Consider the following 22,336-nt stretch of genomic DNA (forward strand, 5'->3'; position numbering starts at 1 on the left):
GTATACCTCACTGTGGCACGGCAAGATAGCGGGGTTCCTGTCGGAGAGGAAATAGAAGTGGTGGCACCCATTTCCACGCCGAGATCGGGTCTCGGCGGAGGAGACTCGCGAGATGGTTTATCCCGGGGCCACCGGGTGAAAGCTTGCCCCGGCGGCATCGATGAAAGGATTCTCATCGCCGTCCACCCATTTCCGAAGAGTCAAAAGGCGCAAAAGACACGGAAACAACGACTAAAATAGAAAAGAACACCTACGTACGAATCGGGATCTCTTGGCCTCGTATTTTACTAGCTTGTCATCGGTATTCACTTCGTGTGTGTGTGTGTGTGTGTGTGTGTGTGTGTGTGTGTGAGAGAGAGTGTGTGTGTGTGTGTGTTTGTGTGTGTGTGCTGTTGCATGCGTCTCCTATGTGACATCAACGAGTGCAAGTGTCGATCTCTAAGCCGGCGTGAATGGAAAGGAAAACACCATTCAGCGGCGATGAGGACTTTAGACTTCGCGAGCCCGTCGTCAAAGAGAACTGACCAAGGATAATGTAAACGCTGCGCTCAAGACGAAATAAATAAATAAATAAATAAATAAATAAATAAATAAATAAATAAATAAATAAATAAATAAATAAATAAATAAATGGGAAACGTGAAGACAGACACGACGGTAAACACGCAAGGCTTTCAGATGAATTCTTAGCGTTTGTTCTGATGTTCCATGATGCTTTCAACCTTTTCCCCTTCTCCATCAACTCTACAAAATCAAGCTCAGCTTTCACCTTTGATGCATCAAACAGCACCCTGTCCGCACCATTCTTTTTTCGTGTCGACAGAAAAAAGCTGCGAAGATACTAAGCAGCAGTGTTAGATTCCCTGCGACGCCATTTCAATGCGTCACTTTCCCATTCGCTTTGAGTACGACATTGATTTCATCTTAACCTCGTCAATGTAACACCCGCTATTGGGGTATAGTGGATAAAGCACTCGGCTGCTGACCCGCAGGTCGCGGGAGCGAATACAGGCCGCGGCGGCTGCATTTTCGATGGAAGCGAAAATGCTCAAGGCCCGTGTGCTCAGATTTTAGTGCACGTTAAAGAACCCCAGGTGGTCGAAATTTCCGGAGCCCTCCACTACGGTGTCTCTCATAGGGTGGTTTTGGGACGTTAAACCCCAACAAATATCATTATTCGTCAATGTAACGTTTACACTATTTATATTATGCAGGTTTGAATCCAACTCGTGCTTCAATTTTATAAATAGAAAACAAAGCATATTCTGCGTGTAAGCAGAAGAGTGGTTTAGAATTCAAGCTGAACTTCGCGATTAATGTGAAAAAAAAAGAAAGAAAACCCCTCGTGTATCGTGCACTGCACTGTTAAGAATCGCCCGGTGGTAAACGTTTATCTTGATTTCCTTGATACGGCGTGCTGAAAAAACTTACATCTGACCACCATTGATGTGGACATGCATTCTGTGCACACTCTGAAAAGAATATGTGCTTCCCTTATTATTATTTTTTTTTGCAACCAACGCTGTCAGTAGCGCACTGTCCCACGTTATTTCTTCAGATTGTGTTCTTCCGCGCCTTAAAGGCAAGTATGTGCTTAACAACATTGGTGTAGCCAGGGGTGGTTGAGGGGTCAAACCCTCCCGAATTCTTTCAATTTAACCGCAGCCTTTCGCAACGATAGCCCGAGTCGCTTTGGGACGTCAAACCCAGCCAGCCAGGCGACAGTTGCTTCATTCGGAATCTGTCATAAAACGCCAAAGCGAACCGTGTAATCATACAGATAGTCGCAGATTTGTTGAATGTAAAAAAATAATAATCCAACTACGTAACTTGTGCACAAAGGATATGTTGCGAAGAGTGGCCGCAGATGAAGAATCTCCCTTCGGAATTTCCATGCGCCGAAGTTTTGATATATATGATTGATACGTGGGGTTTAACGTCCCAAAACCACCATATGATTACGAGAGACGCCGTAGTGGAGGGCTCCGGAAATTTCGACCACCTGGGGTTCTTCAACGTGCACCCAAATCTGAGCACACGGGCCTTCAACATTTCCTCCTGCATCGGAAATGCAGCCGGGATTATGCGCCGAAGTTGCCTCGCACCATCATCTTTTACCCGTAACAAAAACTTTTTTGTCGACTGCCATTTCATGGTAATTGTCGGGGGTATACACGCTCCAAATCGCCAGATTCCACAGGTTGCGGGAATTTCGGCCACATGTGGTTCTTTGACGCGCACATGAGTATATAAGCAAACGGGCCTCTCACATCTTGCTTCCATCGAAATGGCGATGCAGGTATTCGATCCCACGACCTTCGGGCCCACAGTCGAGCGCCATACTGGAAAACCGTGGTGGGCGTCGATGATCATTTCTAACAGAACTCGCCTCAGCGGCTTTCCTAGGCTAGGCTTTAACGGAAAGTGCGTATCGGAAGTGCACTACGAGACTACTAGTAGAATTGAGAAGTATATTTACACTTCGGTAGCGCAAAGCAGAGGTTCATTAAGAGACACCTCGTGCAGATGGCAGGAAAACATAGCGTGCACATTTAGCTATGCCATACGGTGGATTCACGGCGGAGCCCGACGTAAGGCACTCTCGTGTTCCAAAGCAAGTAACCAGCGCGCAGACATATCGGGTGAACGAAAACATTGTTGTGGCGTGACACGGCCAGTTCTGGCTCCCTGTCCTTTTCTTTCTAAAATATATCGCCAGAGCTATAGGAGTGCTCAGCGATGGCCCAGTCGTTCGCCAAAGTGAGCCACGCACGTTCGCGATATGCTCTTGTACGGCACGGTGCACGCACGCAAGGCCAATGTAGCCCGTGTACACAAACAGACTTTGCGTGGCACTACGTTAAAGTGAGTTTTAGGTTTGTGCCTAAATGTTGCGACTGTAACCCAGACATTCACGCTGAGTTTATTGCGAAACAAGGCCGCCTTTCCTCATTGGTGAGACCGATATACAAAAACGAAAGGCAAAACAAGTGGCAGAGTGAGAACGAACTTGCATTTATTATACACTTACAGTGTTCTTTTAGTTAATGTGGAAGAGTTGTAACTGTAGCCTGCTGGCGAAGCATTTTCAAATGCCGTTCAGCGACAACATTGTTTCTTGATTTCAATGGTTAAACCTTCGAACATTCGAAGTGTCTTGAAATATTCGTTAAGTTTGGATTCAAATAAATTATCCTGCTCTAAATTGAGGTATATGCAGATAATGTTTTTCGAGGTTGGGGGAGCGGGGGGAGGGAGTCATTTGCAAATGCTAAAGCGAAGCTAAGTTTATCGAAGCTAAGCGAAACTATCACACTGAATCTCATGGTTTCAGAGAAAAACTTTCAACAAAAAGTGCTTCATCAGCATAGAAAGAGATCACACTGTGCAATATCGAAAAAAGGCTTTTGACACTCGCATTGTATTTGGATTTTAGTAAAGCCTTTGATAGCGTATCTCATAAACTATTGATGAATAAGTTGAAGGGATTACCATTGAAACTTATGAAGTTATATCGGAGTGCGCGGTTTCAGTACGTTGATATAAATGGTTTTAAATCACGTACACAACCATTTAAAACCGGCGTTCCACAAGTCAGCATCCAGGGGCCTGTATTAATTTTATTCTACAAATCTGTAGTCAAAATCGTCGAAAACTTAACTTTGTAGTGTATGCTAATGACAGCACACTGTTTTTTACTCAAAAAATTTTTGGTGCTCTCAAGGCTCTGGCCGCCGGCCCATACATGTTATGAGATTCCGGATTGGTCCACCAAGAACAATTTAATGCTAAATGAAACAAACACAGAATGTGTTATGTTCAGAGCTCTCGGCATAAGTGTTCAGTTACCAAATTACGTTACCCATGGCCATGCTGTAAGAATTACCTATAGGCGCATACACAATTGCACTAACCACATCAATTAGGATGCTTTGAGTAAGTTTTAATGAGCATACGCGTAGATCCTGGAATGATCGTACAGATCACACGTGCTTTTAATCTTTATTGACGTATGTTGCCACTTACTTTGAAGTGACTTTTATATCAGGATTTTTTTCTATGCTCTGTTGAACTATACTGCAATTTAGTTCGGGCAAACAATCCGTCGACAAATTGAAAGAAAAAGCTGAAAAAATCAGGAAAGAGCGATTAGGGCAATAGAAGACATATCATACTTCGAACACACAGGTAGACTTTTTTTGTTAAACATAAAATTGTTATGGCTGATTCAGGTTGCTATTATACATCATTAGCGTGAACCGCTGGAAACTCGCCTTTCTAACACTTGCATATCTTGAAAACATTCATATCATTTACTTTCACCGATATAAACCAACTTAAAAAAATCCGTTATCACGCACCATTTACGGTACGCAAAGACTCAGCCCCATTTTACCATTTACATTAAATTCGTATGAGCAGCAAGGCATAAAAATTGATTCATATAATACTGACAATGTAATAATTATTTGTAGGTGTGCATTGTTTTCTTGTTCACTATGTCTTAGTTGTTATCGGTGTGTCTCACCAAATGAACAGTTAAAATCTCATTGTGCATATTTTTTATTCATGTACGAAAGCAATGATATATGCTTTATCATTTATGGTGTTCATGTGCCTGTCAAATATCCTTTTTTTTCTGTGTGTATTTCGCCCTGGTTATTTTCGCGTGTTGCTTATATTATTACTTACTATATTTATGCTTTTTGGTCATTCATTTGTTTATTTATATTGGTATGCCTGTATTTCACTTAATTACACTGTTAATACTGTCACAAGGTAGATAGTGCTTAGTCAAGCAGCAGAGAGTGCAGCTTTTTAACACATTGTATTATTTTCCCCCATTGTATAATGTTTGGTCGAAAATAAACACTTGATTGATTGATTGATACTTACATCAACACCTACTTAGGTACGCTCATATGTACCAGGAAGTGATAGCAAAATACACAGCTGAAATAATGATCGGGACACAGGAAGGAAACACACATGCATGCGTTTGCATGTGTGCCTGGTATATATACATATGCACAGTGGCGTGGACTGAAATGTTTCTTCGATAGGGGGTGCAGGTGGGGGGGCACGGTTTTGATCCGAGATGGGGTCCGGACTGGTAAGTGTAGGCCAGTGTCCTTTTGTGCTGTGTATCTGATCGGATAAGAAAAACATCACCAGGCCACGGATGGAAAATTTTGGGAGGGGTGCTAAACATGTCTTCCCCCACCTAAATAAACATTTTGCCCGAGCTGTTAGGCTCCTTACTGGTGGGCTTAGAAGGCCACTTCTTGCAGCAGTATTTCGCTCTAGTTGATTGATATGTGGAGTTTAACGTCCCAAAACCACCATATGATTATGAGAGACGCCGTAGTGGAGGGCTCCGGAAATTTCGACCACATGGGGTTCTTTAACGTGCACCCAAATCTGAGCACACGGGCCTACAACATTTCCGCCTCCATCGAAAATGCAGCCGCCGCAGCCGGGATAGTATATCGCGTTTGGCCGCACACGAGCATGAAAGGACTATTATATGCACTCAGAGGACAGCTTGTGCTTTCGTGTGCGAAGTCTTCGGCAGCCCTGTTATAATATACGATACGACTGTCGTGATAGAAACGCACGCACTCGTAAACAAATAACATTTTATTTCAGCTATTAAGAATTCGGCACAGCAGTATATTCAGCATGTTTTGTAGGTGTTCTTTTCATTTTGTTATTATACAAGCACTGCAAGATTCGTTTCCATCTTTACCATTTAAAAAAGCAACAATCAGCGAGAGCACATTTAAGCAGTTCGACAAAGAAACAAGCAACAATCCAGCTCTCTTCTGACAACTGAACCTCATTACTACAAGACAGAAGACGATGCGTACGGAACACGTCTGGCCCATTTCCTCTCTATCAAGCTACGTCGTCGAAGCATGAGGCCATCATCAGAGCACCAAACACTAACAAAGTACGGTAAACACAATCATTACACTTCTTATTTATGTTTCCATTTCCTAGGTGACAAAGACCCAAGCAATCAAACCTGTACTGTTTGGCTGCCATCATATGATGTGCGCAGTGCATCTTGCGTAATATAGCCGCTGCCAAGAGTGTTAGAAAATTCTCGTCTTGAAACCTAATGCATTACCGTATGAAACGAAGAAGTGTAACACTTCCGCTCACAGCCGTGAGATGTCCTACCGAGCGGGACATTTCTGTATCAACTGCCCACAAAACAGAATAGCTTGCTTAATCTAGAATGAGAGCTTGATTTTTTTCCGCACTACCAAGTAAGTCAATTTCATGACGTAAGCGCAGGCCCGATAAGCCAGCAATGACATAAAGACGTAATGTGGAATGTGATGACAGCATAAGATTTAGCTGATCGCCAGTTCTTTACAACACAGCAGATTTTGACAGTAAGCTGGTTAGTTATTTCATTTGTATCTAAAAAAAAATACAGAAGACAGTACGCAAGGAGCCCATTCACGGAGCCTTACTGGTACGAGGCCATCCCGAATAGGCGGCGATTCGATGACGTTATCTAAGAAGCAGCGACAAGCATCACGTGCGTGGCATACGATTACAGCGAGATTGATTTTCAATAAGAGAAGTTCTCCAGTTTGATCATAGCAAGACAAGCGTCGCTAGGAATGAAGCAACCATATACCATAGTGTGGGTGAGCATTGACGCGTCGGCTGTAGTTTTAATTTTAATCATTATGTCTTTATCTCGCACTGTCAATGTGTGGATTACCGAGCTTACAAGCGGGTGAGACGCTTTCTATTCTACACCTATGTGGTCGGCAAGTTTCAAGGCACATCAATTTTTAGTGATGTTCGGATCATACACCTCTGCACACGCTTGCGCAGATGCGTACCCGACAAGGACGCCGCAGTTATTACAGAACGCAAATAAGAATAAATATATTTATAGGTCCGAATGGCAAACATGGACCGTATTTGCTAAAATGTATCATATACATGGATTCGAGTACTATACAGGCGACGCAAGCTTCGGCCACCCGCTTTGACGGGAGGTTATTTATCTTTATTTTTTAGTGAACGTTCAGGCTTTCGTTGTCGATGTTTTGTTGCAGTATATTGCGTCTCACAGATAGGACATGACATGTTTGAACTCTTCGCGGCACATAGAACAAGCGCAGGAAAGGAGGGAGCCTTGACAAGAAGCAAATGAAAAGATGTCTTCGAAATATTAATCAACGTGCAGAAAAAAAAAACGATTCTGCATGGCTAATTCAAAAGCATGCTAACTTGGAAGCTTTAGTTTCTCGCACGAAATTGAGCAGACAATAAATATATTAATAAATAACACGCTTAGCATGACACAACCACGTGGAAACGAAATGGAATCAGAAAAAAAAAAAGGTGTGCTGCCCGCGCCGTTAAAGGGGCCGTGACACGTAATTTTCGGTTACAATCTGCGTTATGTGAGTTAATCCTTGGATGTTCACTAACAAGGTGGTAAAACGTGAGCGCATTTGGTCGTGCACTTAGTCTAGAATACTTTCCGAAACACGCGAGAGGCCCGAAAATCTGACAACCCTGGCACACACGTGATCCGTGACGTAACAAGCTGCTTGCTTTGCGACCGTTTGTATTACCAACGATTTTTTTTTTTGCGGTCACCTGCGCGTAAATTGGAGCTGTTTAAACTTTATTGGGCTTGGAATTGAAAACTGAACGATTTGTGGCAGCTGAAGCTGGTGTAGAAGACGATGGCTCCACTCCTTGAAGCGCGTGACATCACCCACGCCATGGCAACATGGCGGTTGCAGCTATTGGGCCGGGTTTACCGCCGGCGACTTCTAGACCTCATTTTGCAATAAGATATTGTTTTACAGTCTTTTTCATATATGTACGAGCACAATAGACGCCCTACTATATCTGGCTGAAAACCGCAAGTTGGTGGATCAAATGTGCACGTCATGGCCACTTGCAGTTGCGATAAATGAACCCTGCCATTATGAGGAATGTATGATTTGTTACGCAAAAAAAAATCACCTGCCAAGGCAGGAGAAGAAGCACATGAACGCACACGCTGCAACGCGACACAGGAGATACAGCCGGGTACAAAAGTGGCGTGTTTGTGCTTGCCACGTAACATAACATGCTTTCCTCGCGTACGCTCGGTCAAATGTCCGTATAGATGCGCAGGCAGTCGATTCGGTGACGCTGCAGTAACGTCACAAAAATGGCTCTCGCGTCACTAGACCCACTTCAAGTTTCAACTGCTTACGGATAAAAGAGTGCACTGTTGGGCAAGTTGGTGTTTTGACATAGAACCCATCGTGAGAGCGCAACTAAATAGGGCACACGAGAACACGCGAGGCGGATCGAGTGCGCCTGTTCTCGTCTTTTCGTTCTCGTGTGTCCTGTTTTGTTGCGCTCTCACGATGGTTCCCATGTTTAGAAATAGTTGAGTACTGATTATATACGAGCACCGACATACTTGAGCCAGCATATGTCGCATTCAATGAAACTTGAGGCATTCGCCCAACCTTATCGCGGTATCTACGTACATCGCACACGAAACTTTCGAAGCATGGATTCTGGAGAAGCAGAACACCGGACATCGAGTCGATGATATATATGGTGTTTATCGGCGCATGATCCATGAACAAACAGGGCCAGTATAACCGTGCATCGAGCCAATTTACTATTTTTCATAAATGTGGAAAACTTTATTTTAAGGCCAATATCTAATTGTTTTCATTAATCTATTACTATAGCGGCATCTTTTATAAGTGATAATATCCAGTCAACTAATCAACTGATACTCGCTGATCAACGTTATCCTATAGCTGGAGACACGTAACACTGAGCACCCGAGTGCTGTCGATCCAGACTTACCCCCGTATTCTAGAACGCCCCTTCACTCAACGCTTCACCTTCACTTGAGAAAGCCGATGGAAGCGCCCTCGCTAGGCCAGGCAAGTCACTGCATATCAGCGATATTGTGGTGCGATTCTCGAGCAGCGCAGCGTCATTTTCAGCCGAGCAGCGGCGCATTGCTCAACTTTGTCAAGTGAAGGGTGAAAGTCGAGTCGAGGAGCGTTTGTGAATACGGGGGTTAAGCTTGTTCGTTTTGTTTGTTTAAGATACGGTTTCAAGTTTCACTCGCGAACGGTATAGCAGCGAGGCTCACCAGCTGTTAACACGACATCGTCATCAGCCGCGGATTGCAGAGTACCATGCGCATCAAGTCTTCACGCAAGTGTGATGATATTCGGTCGATCGCCTGCCCTACTGCGGTAAAATTTGCTTCGCGGTCGCGGAAAGAAACACGTTTACCTGCTGAGATCGCAAGTCAGCGATTGATTCCATAAATCGATAGTGCCGCCGAACGGTAAGCACGCCCTGAGCTCTTTCATCTTGAAACGGGTGTTTGTACTTGTCATCATATAAAATATCCCAGTTTGGCATAAGCGGGCTCGATATTACCTTCAGCTAAAATACGCACTACGTAGATAGGCAAGGTTTCGCGAGCGTTTAATGTCTCACTCGACAAACAGCGAAGCGCATAGCGAAAGACAGCGATAAACAAAGAGGGTAAATACATTACACTGGATACATGCGTTGCTTTGCGGCACAAATACAAATACAATGCAAACGAACAGCCTGGTTAGCACTGACTGGTTAAAAGTAAGCGGAGACTTTTACTTGTTTCTATCTAAAAATTTCAAACAGCTGCCAGAATAATTTTTTCAATAATTCTTTTCTTCTCTTCTTTCTTCTCGTATTTCTATATTCCCTCTCTAATGCTCCTTTCTTTTACCCTATACTTACTTTTCTTCACTTTCACTGTCCCTTCATTCCCCGTTCCCCCGTGAGCGTATCGGTTGAGGTGTCCTCACATGAGAGACAGTTATCGTGCTCTACACGCTCCAGTTTCTTTCCTTTCTGCCTTTTTTTCTTTTTTAAAGAATTACCTTCTTCCCCCTAATTCTCTAGTGTAAGGTAGCCAAACGGAAGTTTACCTGGTTAACTTCCCTCTCTTCTCTTTTTCTGTTTACTTCCTCCATGATGAATGAAGCATTTATCCCAGAATTACGCACCACTATTGCGCTGTTATAATAGGAACCCCTACACAGAGATGCATGCGGTGTCACATATACGGATTGCCACAGCACCCAAGGCAATGCTCGCTGTTGATCGTGAAACATGCTCGAGGAAGATAGGAATGTCGTATACAGCACCACGTGAAGTGTGGAGGTATGTGCACGGTTCCGTAAGCAGTCGCCGTAACGATATAGCATCAGTGTTCTCACTGCCGTATTATATTTTGTCCTTGCTTATAGTGGAAGACAAAACACAGTGGAAACAACGGCATACAGTTGTGATTCGAGATTACAGCACTGCACAAGCCCAGGCTATCGGGCTTGGGTCAAACGGGCTTGCAGCTATTTGCAAGTGATTCGATATATAGGGCCTCAAGAACACAGGGTAGCTCTCTACAGAAATGAAATTTATGCACGGGTACTCATGGGCTCTTCGGGGTTTGGTTTGGCACCGCATTTTCGACGTTCAATATTTTCGTGCTCAAGTCAGGACACGTTCGTTTGAACTTTAAGTTGCCTTAGCACCCGATATATTCTAAGCTCCTGTAAGAACTCTTTACAAGCGTCATACTACTGCGCCAACGTAGAGGGCACTTGAGGCGCACCACCGTCACCGTGGTGTCGGTGTACTGACGCACACATGTGACATGCGCGTAGCATTAGAAGAGTTGGGCGAAATGCGCTGAGCTGCGGAAACATCGAACCCAGGTGACACTTGTACCACCACACCATCGCACAGACTTCAATACCGGGCAAGCTGGAGTCAATGAAGTTTCGCGTTGTGTAACAAAAGGTATCTTCTTCACTTACCACTCCATATATTATGTCGGCGTCCGCAGCAGTGTTTTGCATTCTGTACTGCTGGCACAAAAGTCACGACAGCGTGACAGCGTTTCCGTTGAGCGGTTTTCAACTTAGTATAGACTGCAAACAGTTGTTTAAGTGAGAATGACAATAAGCGTCGCGGTAAACTTGGTGCTGACAGTCGTTTACAGCTATAGCGCCGCTGATGGTGGTGCTCATCGCACCGTTGCCACTCGCCCTCTGCATCTTCTAGCGGTTTGTTCTTGCAGTGCAGCAGCATGTCACGCTTGGCACCTCACTCCATGCATGCCGCCATCGCTTGTGGTAGGGCTCGAGCACGAAGTCAGATGCTTCACCTCCAGACCAAACTGTACACATGTTTTCTAAGGCTTCCCAAGTTATCATATTACAAAAATGCGCATTTAGCTTAAAGCAAGACACCTTTTCAGATAAATTTATTGTAGCTTTTGTGCGTGTCGGCTCTTTCGTGTTGACCTTACGCGAGCTCGGACGGTAAAACAAAACAAAAAGTAATAATAATCCCGATGTTATGTCCCTTCTCGAAGTTTTTTGAACGGATTTGCTGTCCCACTGATATATCTAAGTAATTATATCATGTCCAACGAGCTTCTCTTGTGGTCAAGCGCCAGCACCCTTCGTAAAGCAGCAGTGCATGCAGTGCGTTATCAGTGGTCGAGAAATCTTCGATATTCGAGGTTGCTCGTTCACCGATAACTGTATAGAGTAATAATGTTATCCTTCAAGCTGTATCTCTGTATGCAGAAAGCCGTTTGTTCACCGTGTTAGTGAGAGATACGCACGTATCCAGGAACGTGATTTCTTAAACTTTCGTCCCAACCGCGCACCTGACAAACACTTGGCTGGACGATCCTCACTAACGAAACGACGCCTCACAACTGCTTGTCCGTCAATACTCTCCGCTAACGTGTAAAAGGACAGCCTACGCTGTGTTGTTCACAAAAACGCTCGCACGCAGCCATCGAAAGTGAAACGCTCAACGAGTTGGTCACAGCAACGGCGGTTTGGTGGCCGGAGGGAGCGTGGTCCTGGTGACGAGGTACTTTCTCTTAACGTCCCGCTTGAAGCCCGCCAGCTTGCGCTGGTTGAGCGTGTTCTGCCGCTCGCGCCAGTAGCCCCTGGCTCGGTGGTTCTGCATGCCCCGGTGCAGGGCGAACGCCTCATCCAGCACCCAGAACTCGAATCCAGCTGCGTGCGTCTCGTACACCTGCAGGTTGCCAAGCAACGGGTCAGACAAGTCGAAGACGCTGTCGGCGCAGTGTCGTGACACACTGATAGGAAAGAACAGTAACGTCAGACACGTGCTACCAGCGAGAGAGAGAGAGAAAGAGAGAGAGAGAAAGAGAGATAAATATGCAAGGAAAGGCAGAAAGCTCTCATTCTTGTCAGGGCGTAGTTTTGTGTTAACTTTCTCTCCCCTACCTTATGCCACAAAATGTATCCCGGAATATACCCGAATTCAGACTGCAAGTTTTGTACAGTAAGAGAAGCGGACCTTAACCACATTATGTGGCAATTTCGAAACCACTCCCCTCCCCCCAGCCTTCGTAAACAAATAAGTAATCAGGAGCTGTGGGAGGCCGCCATGCACCGCTACAACCCCGACCATCATGAAACTATCCTAAGGTGGGCTGAGGTGGTAGAAGAGGCCTACCGCGAGTAAGATCCCTCGCCTTCTTGCAGCCCCTTTCCCTTAAGATGGGATAAATAAAGTTACTTCTCTCTCTCTTTCTGTGATACAGACCCTGACGACCTTCCGCTTGCACGGTAAACGCGCCCAAGTGCTTGTGCGCACAGCGTTACGTGCTGAAATACTTGTTGAATCACGGCGCGACTATACCCGAGGCACGGCCGCTGGATAGGCAGCGCATCCAGCGGCCGCGCCCGAGACAAGGACGATGAAAAGGAGAAGACGAACAGCGTCTCGTTCATCCTTCTTACCGTCCCCGCGTCATGCTGTGGTTTGTCGTGCATCTCGAACTCGATCAAGTTTTCACGTGGATAGGTTACGTGAATAAATTTTGGTTTGATTGATATGTGGTATTAACGTCCCAAAAACACGATATGATTATGAAGCACACGGGCCTACAACATGAATAAATTTTTCACGCCATGCTAGCAGGCAGGGTTAGTAAATGTAATATATATATATATATATATATATATATATATATATATATATATATATATATGATTTCCCTTCGCTACGTACGACCGTGTATTCGTATGCTATACAGGAGGTGTGTGTGGCCATGCTGAGCGCCCACTTTGTGCCTACGCCCTTGAAGAGTAGCCCGTTTGATTCACACTGCAATGACCTGTGATTGGGCGGCGCTGCTGTGCACTGTACGAGTCATTGTACACATTATATTATGTCTGAACAACAGTAACGTCGATTTAGGCCGAAGAGTGAAAAACCACCGCAACAATGCAGAAAGGTGGCCGCCATTAACCCGACGGAGGCACTCCATTTAAGGCAATCTATCGCAGCACATGTATGCGTGCAACGCCAACGCTATCGTGAAATGATAATGACTGCTAACGAGTGGCTCGATGCAATGCTTCCGAGCGGTCACAAAGCAACTGCAGCCGACTGGGAGGCTATTTATACGAACCTGGGCATATCGACTCGCACCCCTTATAGCTTTCCATTGTTTACAAACCGCACGATGGCATATAGCAATCGTGATGTATCTTGTAGTCAACTAAAGCTTGAGCGTTTCTTTCATTTCTTCTTCGTTTTCTTTTTTGAGCCTTTATTTATTCCTAAACAGACCAAACGATCACAAACGCAATGCATCTGTTTCTGCTCAACAATAATTTAGCATATGCGATGTACTTCAGTAGTTCTGCTACACCACAATCGTCATGTGACTTGCTCGCGTTTCCTTTCTTGATATCCCAGCGCTGGCCACCTTCCTGTCAAGAATGCCTGTCAAGAATGCTATGATGACACGCGCGCCATTCATGACAGCGAACTACCGGAACCATGCGTGGTGATAGCAGGAGCAAAGTACTCGAAGCAGATGACAGTTGCAGAAACACTCCCCAAATACTCAATTTTTTAGAGTGTAAATGAAGTGTCCACGCGACAGATTGTATCAAATAAATAGATTAATTAAATAAATAAGTCAGTAAATAAATAAATGCTGTATACAGCGTGTTTCAAAAATTGTGTTCGATATGTTTTTTTTTAAATCACAGAAAGGGGGTATCTGCGTGCTACTTGTGGCTTTGGCTTTCCTGTGGCAGGAGCCATCTTTAGATTCGTACAAACAATAATTGTGGCAGTAATTTAAGTATTAACACAATTGACTTTTTAACCAGTGGTATTAGCCGGTCGAGTCAAATGGGCGAATTGAAGCCCTTCTTACGAATAGTCCATAGCCACTTTGAACTTTTGGAAAAGCGGCCACTGTTAATCACCGCGGAGCGATGCAATCTGGCCAATTTGGCTGGCGACACCGAAACCGACACACCAGACAGCGCATCTACCATTCATTTCGACAACGCCCGACAGTGCAGCTCTGATTTACTGGACTTGTTCTACGCCATCCACCGACGCCGAAAGGAGCTCTCGCAGGTGCGCCCCGTCCTCGGACTCCAGTGACCGTGCTCCATCTATCCTATCTCTTCTATCCCCTCGGTTTGTCCTCGCTCGCTGTGGCTTACCACCACACGTCTCTTCTTCTCTTCTCCTTCTTCGGCTTTCCCACATCTTTACTCCTATCCTTTTTATCCCTCCTCACCCCCATCCCTTGTGAGCTACTGTGGCGGTGTCGCTCATCGAAGCAGACAATAACGGGGCTCACTTTTCTCTTCTTTTCTCTCTTTTAATAGCCACTTCGTTCGTCGACAACGCCCTCAGTGACGACACTAAATACTTCGCTTCGAAGCCGCTTACCGACGCTCGCTTATTCCTCTCCCTCGCCGCATCAGAGCTCGCACCCCTCTTCCCACCCGTCTCCCTCTTTCTTCATCTCTGCCCTCTCCCTTCAAACCGGCGAACGCGCGAAACTATCGTTTCGTCCAGTCTTCTTCAACCTCGTAGCTACTCGAGTTTCCCACACCATCCAGTGGTTGATCTGTCGCCTGGGCCAGCTCGAGCTGCGCTGCGCGCGCCGACTACCGTGGATGGCGCTTAACTACAATTGACGTTAAACCGGCGAGACGCCCGCATATGTAGCGTTTATAAAATTAGATGGGTAGCACTGCGACCACATGCACTTGTTGCAGTTTCACCAAAATTACGCCTGCGTGTTTTTTTTTCCAAAGTAGTTCCGAGACCTGGTGTGACTTTGTGGTAGAGTACTTGATTGCACGCAGATGATACTTTGGTTCGATTCGTGCTGGGACCATAACATATATTCTTTGCATTCGTCGGGTCAATGTTGGCGATGTCGGAATGCTCTCGATTTAAATTGCCAATGTTTGTTCTCGCCGTTGCTTGTTAAGGATATGAACTGCCCAACACGTGTAATCACATACCGCGGCCCGTAGTATACAGGTATGTTCCACAAGTGTTTGGAGGAAAGGGTTTAATATCATACGCGAAGGGATTTCCACATTATTCATGCCACAGCCAGAGAGTAATAATAGTCAAATCCTCTTACCCTCGCATATTAACTTCGGTCTACCCAAGTGAAGGAGGTGATCACGAAAGCACCCAAACGTTTATGCGGGCGGGCAGACAGACAGACAGACAGACAGACAGACAGACAGACGGACGGACGGACGGACAGACAGACAGACAGACAGACAGACAGACAGACAGACAGACGGACGGACAGACGGACGGACAGACGGACAGACAGACAGACAGACAGACGGACGGACGGACGGACGAACGGACGGACGGACGGACGGACAGACGGACAGACGGACAGACAGACAGACAGACAGACAGACAGACAGACGGACGGACGGACGGATGGACAAACGGACAGACAAACGGACGGACAGACAGACAGACAGACGAAAATTGTCTGCGGTATGCAAGAAATGCTTCGCATTTAAAATTAACAAAAACATAAGCACACTACATACTTATTAACGTTCTAAGACAACGTTTTAGAGAGCGACAGATGCTGAGAACGACAGATGAGACACGTATAGGTTCCTTTCTGGCGCATTGAAAAGGCCTCGAAAATTTGCGTGGTAATCTGATCTTTGTGCCTTCCAAACAAGCATGCGCCATCTGGGAGACGATAAAAAGCCACACCTCGTACATGAACATCTAGATTACAATTGTAGCGCTTTTGTTTAGACAGCAGAAGCAGTGTACGTGCTACCACAAGATACTTGTATACTGTGATAAACAGCACTTCATCAGACTCCACGTCTTGCGTTGCCGTGATACTAACACGTGTATTCACGGTGCAACAACGCTTCCTTACAGATGTATACAGTCATTGTGACTGATGACAAAATCCCATTTTTTACGATAGAAAAAAAAAGATTACGTATACAAGAGAAGAGACGGGCGCTACATATGAGCACTTTCATATTGTCAAAAACACTTATCTCAACATGATTCCAACGAATCGCTTGTTCGATCGGATTCCTAATAGCGACATTAAATCCCATGATTACATTAGCAATTCAAGATAAGAGCATGAAAAAAATGCATCAAGCTCACCACTGTGTGCACACTGACCTGCGTGTTCCGCGTGAAGCCGTATCCGACGAACCTCTCGTCGTATCGGGGCACGTCCTTGCCAGCCACGTAGAATGGCTCGTAAAAGAACTCGTAGCGCTGCACCCTGTAAGCGGCGTGCAAGCCGTCCTCGGAGTGCGGCAGGGCCTCCCAGGCGGCATGGTTGGTCGCGTACTGGTTGAAGACGAATGACTTCTCGTGGAAGGGGCGGGCTTCCCTGCGATGCACCATTGCGAGCAGCTCGCGCTTGGTCCTGGGCACGGCCACCATTTCGCGCGCCTCGTACGTGGGCACCACAAACACGCACTTTACGCACGGCAGCCGCCGGCCACTGTTGGCCGAGGCCAAGAAATCAGACAGCTCGTCCCACAGGCCCGGCTTGGGCATCACGTCGATGTCGACGACGAAGAAGTACTTCTGCGGCGAGCAGCCGTCCCGGGCCACGTTGCGCAAGTGGTTCTGCGGGTAGAGCATCTGCTTGACGCTGCCGCGGATCACGCGGGCACCTCCCGAAGCGTGCAGCGTGCGCAGCAACGACGCGTGGCTGGAGCACGAGAATTCAGGGCCACCGCCACTGCCGCGGGTCGACCAGGGGACGGCGCGCGTCACGTTGACGCCGACCGGGAAGACGAGGTCCACGCGCACGTTGGCTCGCACGGGCTCCGAGCAGGAGCGCAGCAGGGCGAGGTAGGCGCGTAGCGCCTGGAACTGCGCCGCGCTCGCAACGAATACGGCCAGCGACAAAGGTCCATTCCACAGCTGGGCCAGTTCGACGAGCGTGTGGAGGCGGTCAAGCGAGCTCTGGGTGGCGAGGCACACTTCGCCAGCGTCCGGCGAGCCGAAATCCGCATCGGGAGAGAGGAAAGAGCGTGCGATTTTGTACTTTCTGCTAGCGTCGAGTTCGATTGCGTCTTCGTCGAACTTAAAGGGGGTGCGCTGCGCGAGCAGGTCCAGTATGTGGACACCACGCGCGCCTCCGGCAGGCGTCACCTCCTCGTCAACGGGGACAGCGGAGTTAACGGGACGTTGCTGCGGAGATGACGGAGGAGAAGACCCGGGCACCGGGGAAGGGTTGATCCGGTTGATCACCAGCAGGCCGATCAGTTCCCCCAGGGCGAGGGCACCGACTACAATCAAGGCTAGCGGGCCTCGTCCAAGGCATCGGTTTCCAGGAAGACATGCTCTTCGCATCACCGGCTACGTGGTCACCTGTGTGGACAAATTCGTACCGTCATGTTAAGTTGTGAACGCACACATCTTGAACAACAGCGCGTGAGCGTCGATTTCACGACATTGTATCGATAACAGCACGTCCACAAAAATCTCCTTCGTTCTAGCATTTTGTGCTACAATATTCGCACCAGAATTTACCTAAGCAGACCTGTTTGCGAGTCTAGCCCGCAATGAGCTTCTGTCGTTTCTTTTTTCTTCATATTGCTACGATACTGAGGGGGCGCGTGGAAGAAGAGGAGAACGAGGTTGGCACGAGCGGTGATCGGCCAGATCCCCGGACTCTCGCATTCATCATCTCATGTAAATAAAGGCATCTCACCGTAACAAGATTAGTGGAGGTGCGGGGTACAGCGAAGCGATTCCAGGCGAACGACCACGGAAGCGCTACCTCAAGAACTACGCCGAAGCCGCTGACTGGCTGGTCTACCACCGCTCTCTATGGATCCGATTGCTGACGGCGACACCACGCACTCTTCGTCTGGCGCTACGTGGCCCCGACACATAGTACCAGGAAGCTTCTTTGGGAGGGTCGGAGAAGACGTCGACGAATGGCTGAAACACTTCAACCATGTGAGTAAATACAATTGTTGGGATGCGGCCTCCTGGTTATCCAACGTCGGATCGTTTCTTCAAGGGACGGCGTTGGTGCGGTTTGAAAACCACGAAGAAACAATAACGACCTGGGAAGCGTTTGAGAGAGAAATAGCGAGCTGCTTCGGGGACCCATTGATGAAGAAGAAGCGCGCTGAGCAAACTTTGATGCAGCGTGCTCAAGTCCCCGGTGAAACATGCACAACGTACATTGAAGAGATTCTGAAATTGTGCAAGTCTGTAGACCCATTCATGAAAGAAGATGACAAGGTAGGGCATCTCCTCAAAGGGGTTGCTGAGGATGTCTACAATTTCCTCATCGGCAAGGACACCTTGGCGTCTGTAGCGGACGTAATACAACACAGCCGCACGTTTGAGACCCTGAAAGCTAGGCGCATCACTCCCAAATTTGGTAGACTTGCCAACATCACCACCGTTGCAAGTGTCGACGTCCCTCCAACATCCTCCTGTGATCTTGCCTCAATGACCAGGCAAATCGTACGCGAAGAACTTGGACGACGTGATGCTGTCAACCCGCCGAAAGCACCTGCTATCAACACCTCCCCGCCATACGACGCAATGTGTGCTGCCGTTGACGCCACGCTATATGATGTGCCCCAATCATGAGCACCAGAGCCCCCAACCGACAACTTACGTCATCGCCATGGTTTCCAGAACGCCTCCCACCAACCACCTACAATGGTGTCTTCGTGGGACGATCATGGGCACATGGCGCCTCGTGGAAGGTTTGGCGACGTGCGTGAGGCCCCTGTGTGCTTGTGATAAGTGAAGTGCGCGTTTCGTGAAGTGCGCGAGTGCAACCAGTGTTCGGTTTAAAATGTGCGCGAGTGCACCGGCATAGGAAAGAAGACGACGACGACCGATGGTGTGGACGCGCGCTTTCGCGATGTATTCAGTGAGAAAGACGATGGGCAGACGAGGCGCGTGAAGTTCGGACCAATGAGAGGCCCCCACGCTGGTTTGGGAGAAGCCCGAACGAAGAACGGGGCAGACGTGGCCGGGACGCGACGTAGGCAAGCAGGCTACCAGGGCGCGGGGGTCGAGCTACCAGGGCGCGGGGCCGAGTTCCTGAGGCAAGGCTGCTGCGGGCTCCCACCTGGTCGGGCACCCGAGCATCATCTATCGTCTGGCGTTGGCCAGGCCGCTCGTCGTCTGGCGTTGGCCAGGCCGCTCATCGTCTGGCGTTGGCCAGGCTGCTCGTCGTTTGGCGTTGGCCAGGCTTCTCACCATCTGGCTTTGGCCAGGCTCGTGCCGTTTCCAGGGCTACGTCCCAGCGTCGGAGGACGAACGCTGAGAGGTCACTGACCTTGGTGCGCCCGGAGATACCTTAAACCACGAGCAACGCTTGGACCTCTGATCTACCTTGTCTGCACCCCATCGCATCAACCCTCGCCGTCTACAAGAGTGCCGCGACCGAACGGTGACAGTCGCTTTTGCTATTGCGGAACTTACGCATCCTTAGCATTTCGCGGTCATTAGGCTAACTTCTCCTCGAATTTGTGTGCTTTGTTTGTTTTTCCTCTTATTCCTTTCTCTTTATCTAGTTTATTGAAAATATATTTAGTTGTTTTTCTTGTGTGCATAAATGGTCTCGTGTTCTCTTTACCGATGTGGGTTTTCTCATCGGTTTGTATGCACAAGAACCTGCACGAGAGCTTGTGGGTTGACTAGCCTCGTGACAGTGCTACAACTACGGTTTCCGTGGACATGTGGCTCGATTCTGTGGTCAAAGGCGTCGCCCCCAGCAGCGCTACTGCGAGGGATCATCAGCTTCTCGACAAAACCGCTGGCGCGGTGGTATGCGTTCAATGCGGGACGCGTACGTTGGGGACGGCTTCCAGCAAACGACCCACAGTGATACACATGTAGGACGCAATTTCCACCGGAACTTACGCAACGACTCGCCTTCCTCCGTGCGAAGCTTGACACCCCCCACAACACGCTTGTTCCTTTCCCCATCTTCTGGTCGACGCGTCACCTCCCTGCCTCCGGGAAACTAGGTGGTGCGGCCAATGGAGGTGAGGGCGCCGAACATTTGTCACTACATCCGCCTATGCCTCCACCCGTTTTTATGACGCAAAATAGGGTCCCCGTGCTTATTGATGGACTTCCTACGATGGCTTTGATAGATACTGGAGCAGCTCTTTCAGTGATGAGTCTTAACTTCAAATTGCGGCTAGGACATAAAGTAATGTTTCGCTGGGACAGTTGTGCATCATTTCGTGCACTGAGCGGGGAGACACTGTGCCAGATCGGTGTGTGTGTTGTTAGTGTCACTTTGGGTGACAAGGTCTTCGAGGCTGAATTCGCCGTCCTGACCAGCTCCACCCATGACATCATCTTGGGGATTGATTTTTCTACGCGAGTGCGGGGCTACTGTAGATTGCGGTGCTGGCGAGATTATGCTATCGGCATTTATTGACGATCCTAGGTGCTGTCAAGGATCTATCACCGTCATTGAGGACGTTGTCTTGCCACCCAACTCGATGAAGACCGTACGCGTTGACGCCTCTTCATCGGACGCCGGAAAGTTTGATGCTCTTGTGGAGCCCATTCCTCTCAATTGCGCCAAGAAAAATGTGCTCGTTCCACATTGTGTTCTGTTGATCAGTGATAGGCGATCGGCCTTATGGGTGTCGTACTATTCAAATGAACCTGTTATGCTACTCTGCGGAATGCGACTCGCCCTCTTCGAACAAAATGCGACCAGTTTTATTGCATCTTTAGGCGACGAGAGAGTAGATCCTATTTGTGCAACGTACCATACAGAAGCCAACTTTCTGAGTATGGTAAACAAGTCGCTATCATCAGAAAAACGTCAAGCTTTGGTCGAAGTCCTTGCGAAGCACGCTACTATATTTGACTTTGCGCAGAAAGAAGAGCAAATAAGTGTACCCGAGTGGCGTACTCGCCATGGGATTGACACAGGATCCGCTCACCCTATCCGGCAGAAACCATACCGTGTCTCATCTGCGGATCGCAAGGTGATTACTCAACAGGTGGAAGAGATGTTAAAGAAAAGGGTCATCCAAGAGTCGTGGAGCCCTTGGGCTGCCCCTGTGATTCTTGTCCAAAAGAAGGATGGTATACATGGCGATTCTGCGTGGATTGCAGACGGCTCAACTCTGTTACTAAAAAGGATGTCTACCCGCTTCCCAGAATTGATGATGTCATCAGTTGTTTACATGCGGCATCGTACTTCTCCTCCGTGGATTTCAGATCTGGTTATTGGCGAATCCCCATGCACCCGAATGACAAAGAGAAAACGGCCTTCATAACCCCAGATGGTCTATTTGAATTCAATGTAATGCCGTTTGGCCTATGCAACGCTCCAGCCACGTTTGAGCGCTTCATGGACTCTGTATTACGTGGACTAAAGTGGGAAGTTTGTTTTGCTACCTGGATGACATTAGAATTGTTGGCCGTACATTCGATGAACACAACCATCGTCTAGACATTGTTCTCACCTGAAATGGCAGAGGCCTATGTGCTGTGTAATGAAAGTGGTAAATATTTCCGGAGCCCTCCACTACGGCGTCTCTCGTAAGCATATCGTGGTTCTGGGACGTAAAACACCTACACATTATTATTTAATGGAGGCGAAGTGACTACATGGCTTAATTAATCGAACTGCATGATCTAATAGGCGTGTATGCAGCCTATCTTCAACATTGGCAGTGACTCTGCAGCACCGTACTCCAGATTGTCGTCGTTACACCGAAAGTCCATCAAGATATACTATTCAAGTGGTCAATTGGTACATCTTTACAGCTAGATATACGGTGGTAAAACATAAGCACAAGATGACGAGATGGGGATGAAACTAGCAAAGGATAATTTTTTTAGGGGTGAAGCTTCTTAAGGCGTGGGCTGAGCGTTCGGTCGTAATCGTATGTAGCCACCTCTTGTTAGTTCTTGAAGCGGC

At 47.5% G+C, this 22,336-nt stretch overlaps 1 protein-coding gene across 1 annotated transcript in view; it reads right to left on the minus strand.

The window, feature by feature from the left end:
• Positions 1 to 11,741: 11,741 nt before the first annotated feature.
• LOC119160098 (beta-1,4-glucuronyltransferase 1) overlaps positions 11,742 to 22,336 on the minus strand; it is a 33,234-nt gene continuing 22,639 nt past the window's right edge. Inside the window, exons 2-3 of the mRNA XM_037412826.2 lie at positions 16,567 to 17,775; positions 11,742 to 12,117 (exon numbers count right to left, since the gene is read on the minus strand). Of these exons, the coding sequence (XP_037268723.2) occupies positions 11,899 to 12,117; positions 16,567 to 17,757 (1,410 nt within the window). The 5' untranslated portion in view covers positions 17,758 to 17,775 and the 3' untranslated portion in view covers positions 11,742 to 11,898. The remainder of the gene's footprint in view (positions 12,118 to 16,566; positions 17,776 to 22,336) is intronic.

Source organism: Rhipicephalus microplus, chromosome 2, assembly GCF_043290135.1.
Source record: "Rhipicephalus microplus isolate Deutch F79 chromosome 2, USDA_Rmic, whole genome shotgun sequence".
Taxonomy (NCBI): Eukaryota; Metazoa; Arthropoda; class Arachnida; order Ixodida; family Ixodidae; genus Rhipicephalus; species Rhipicephalus microplus.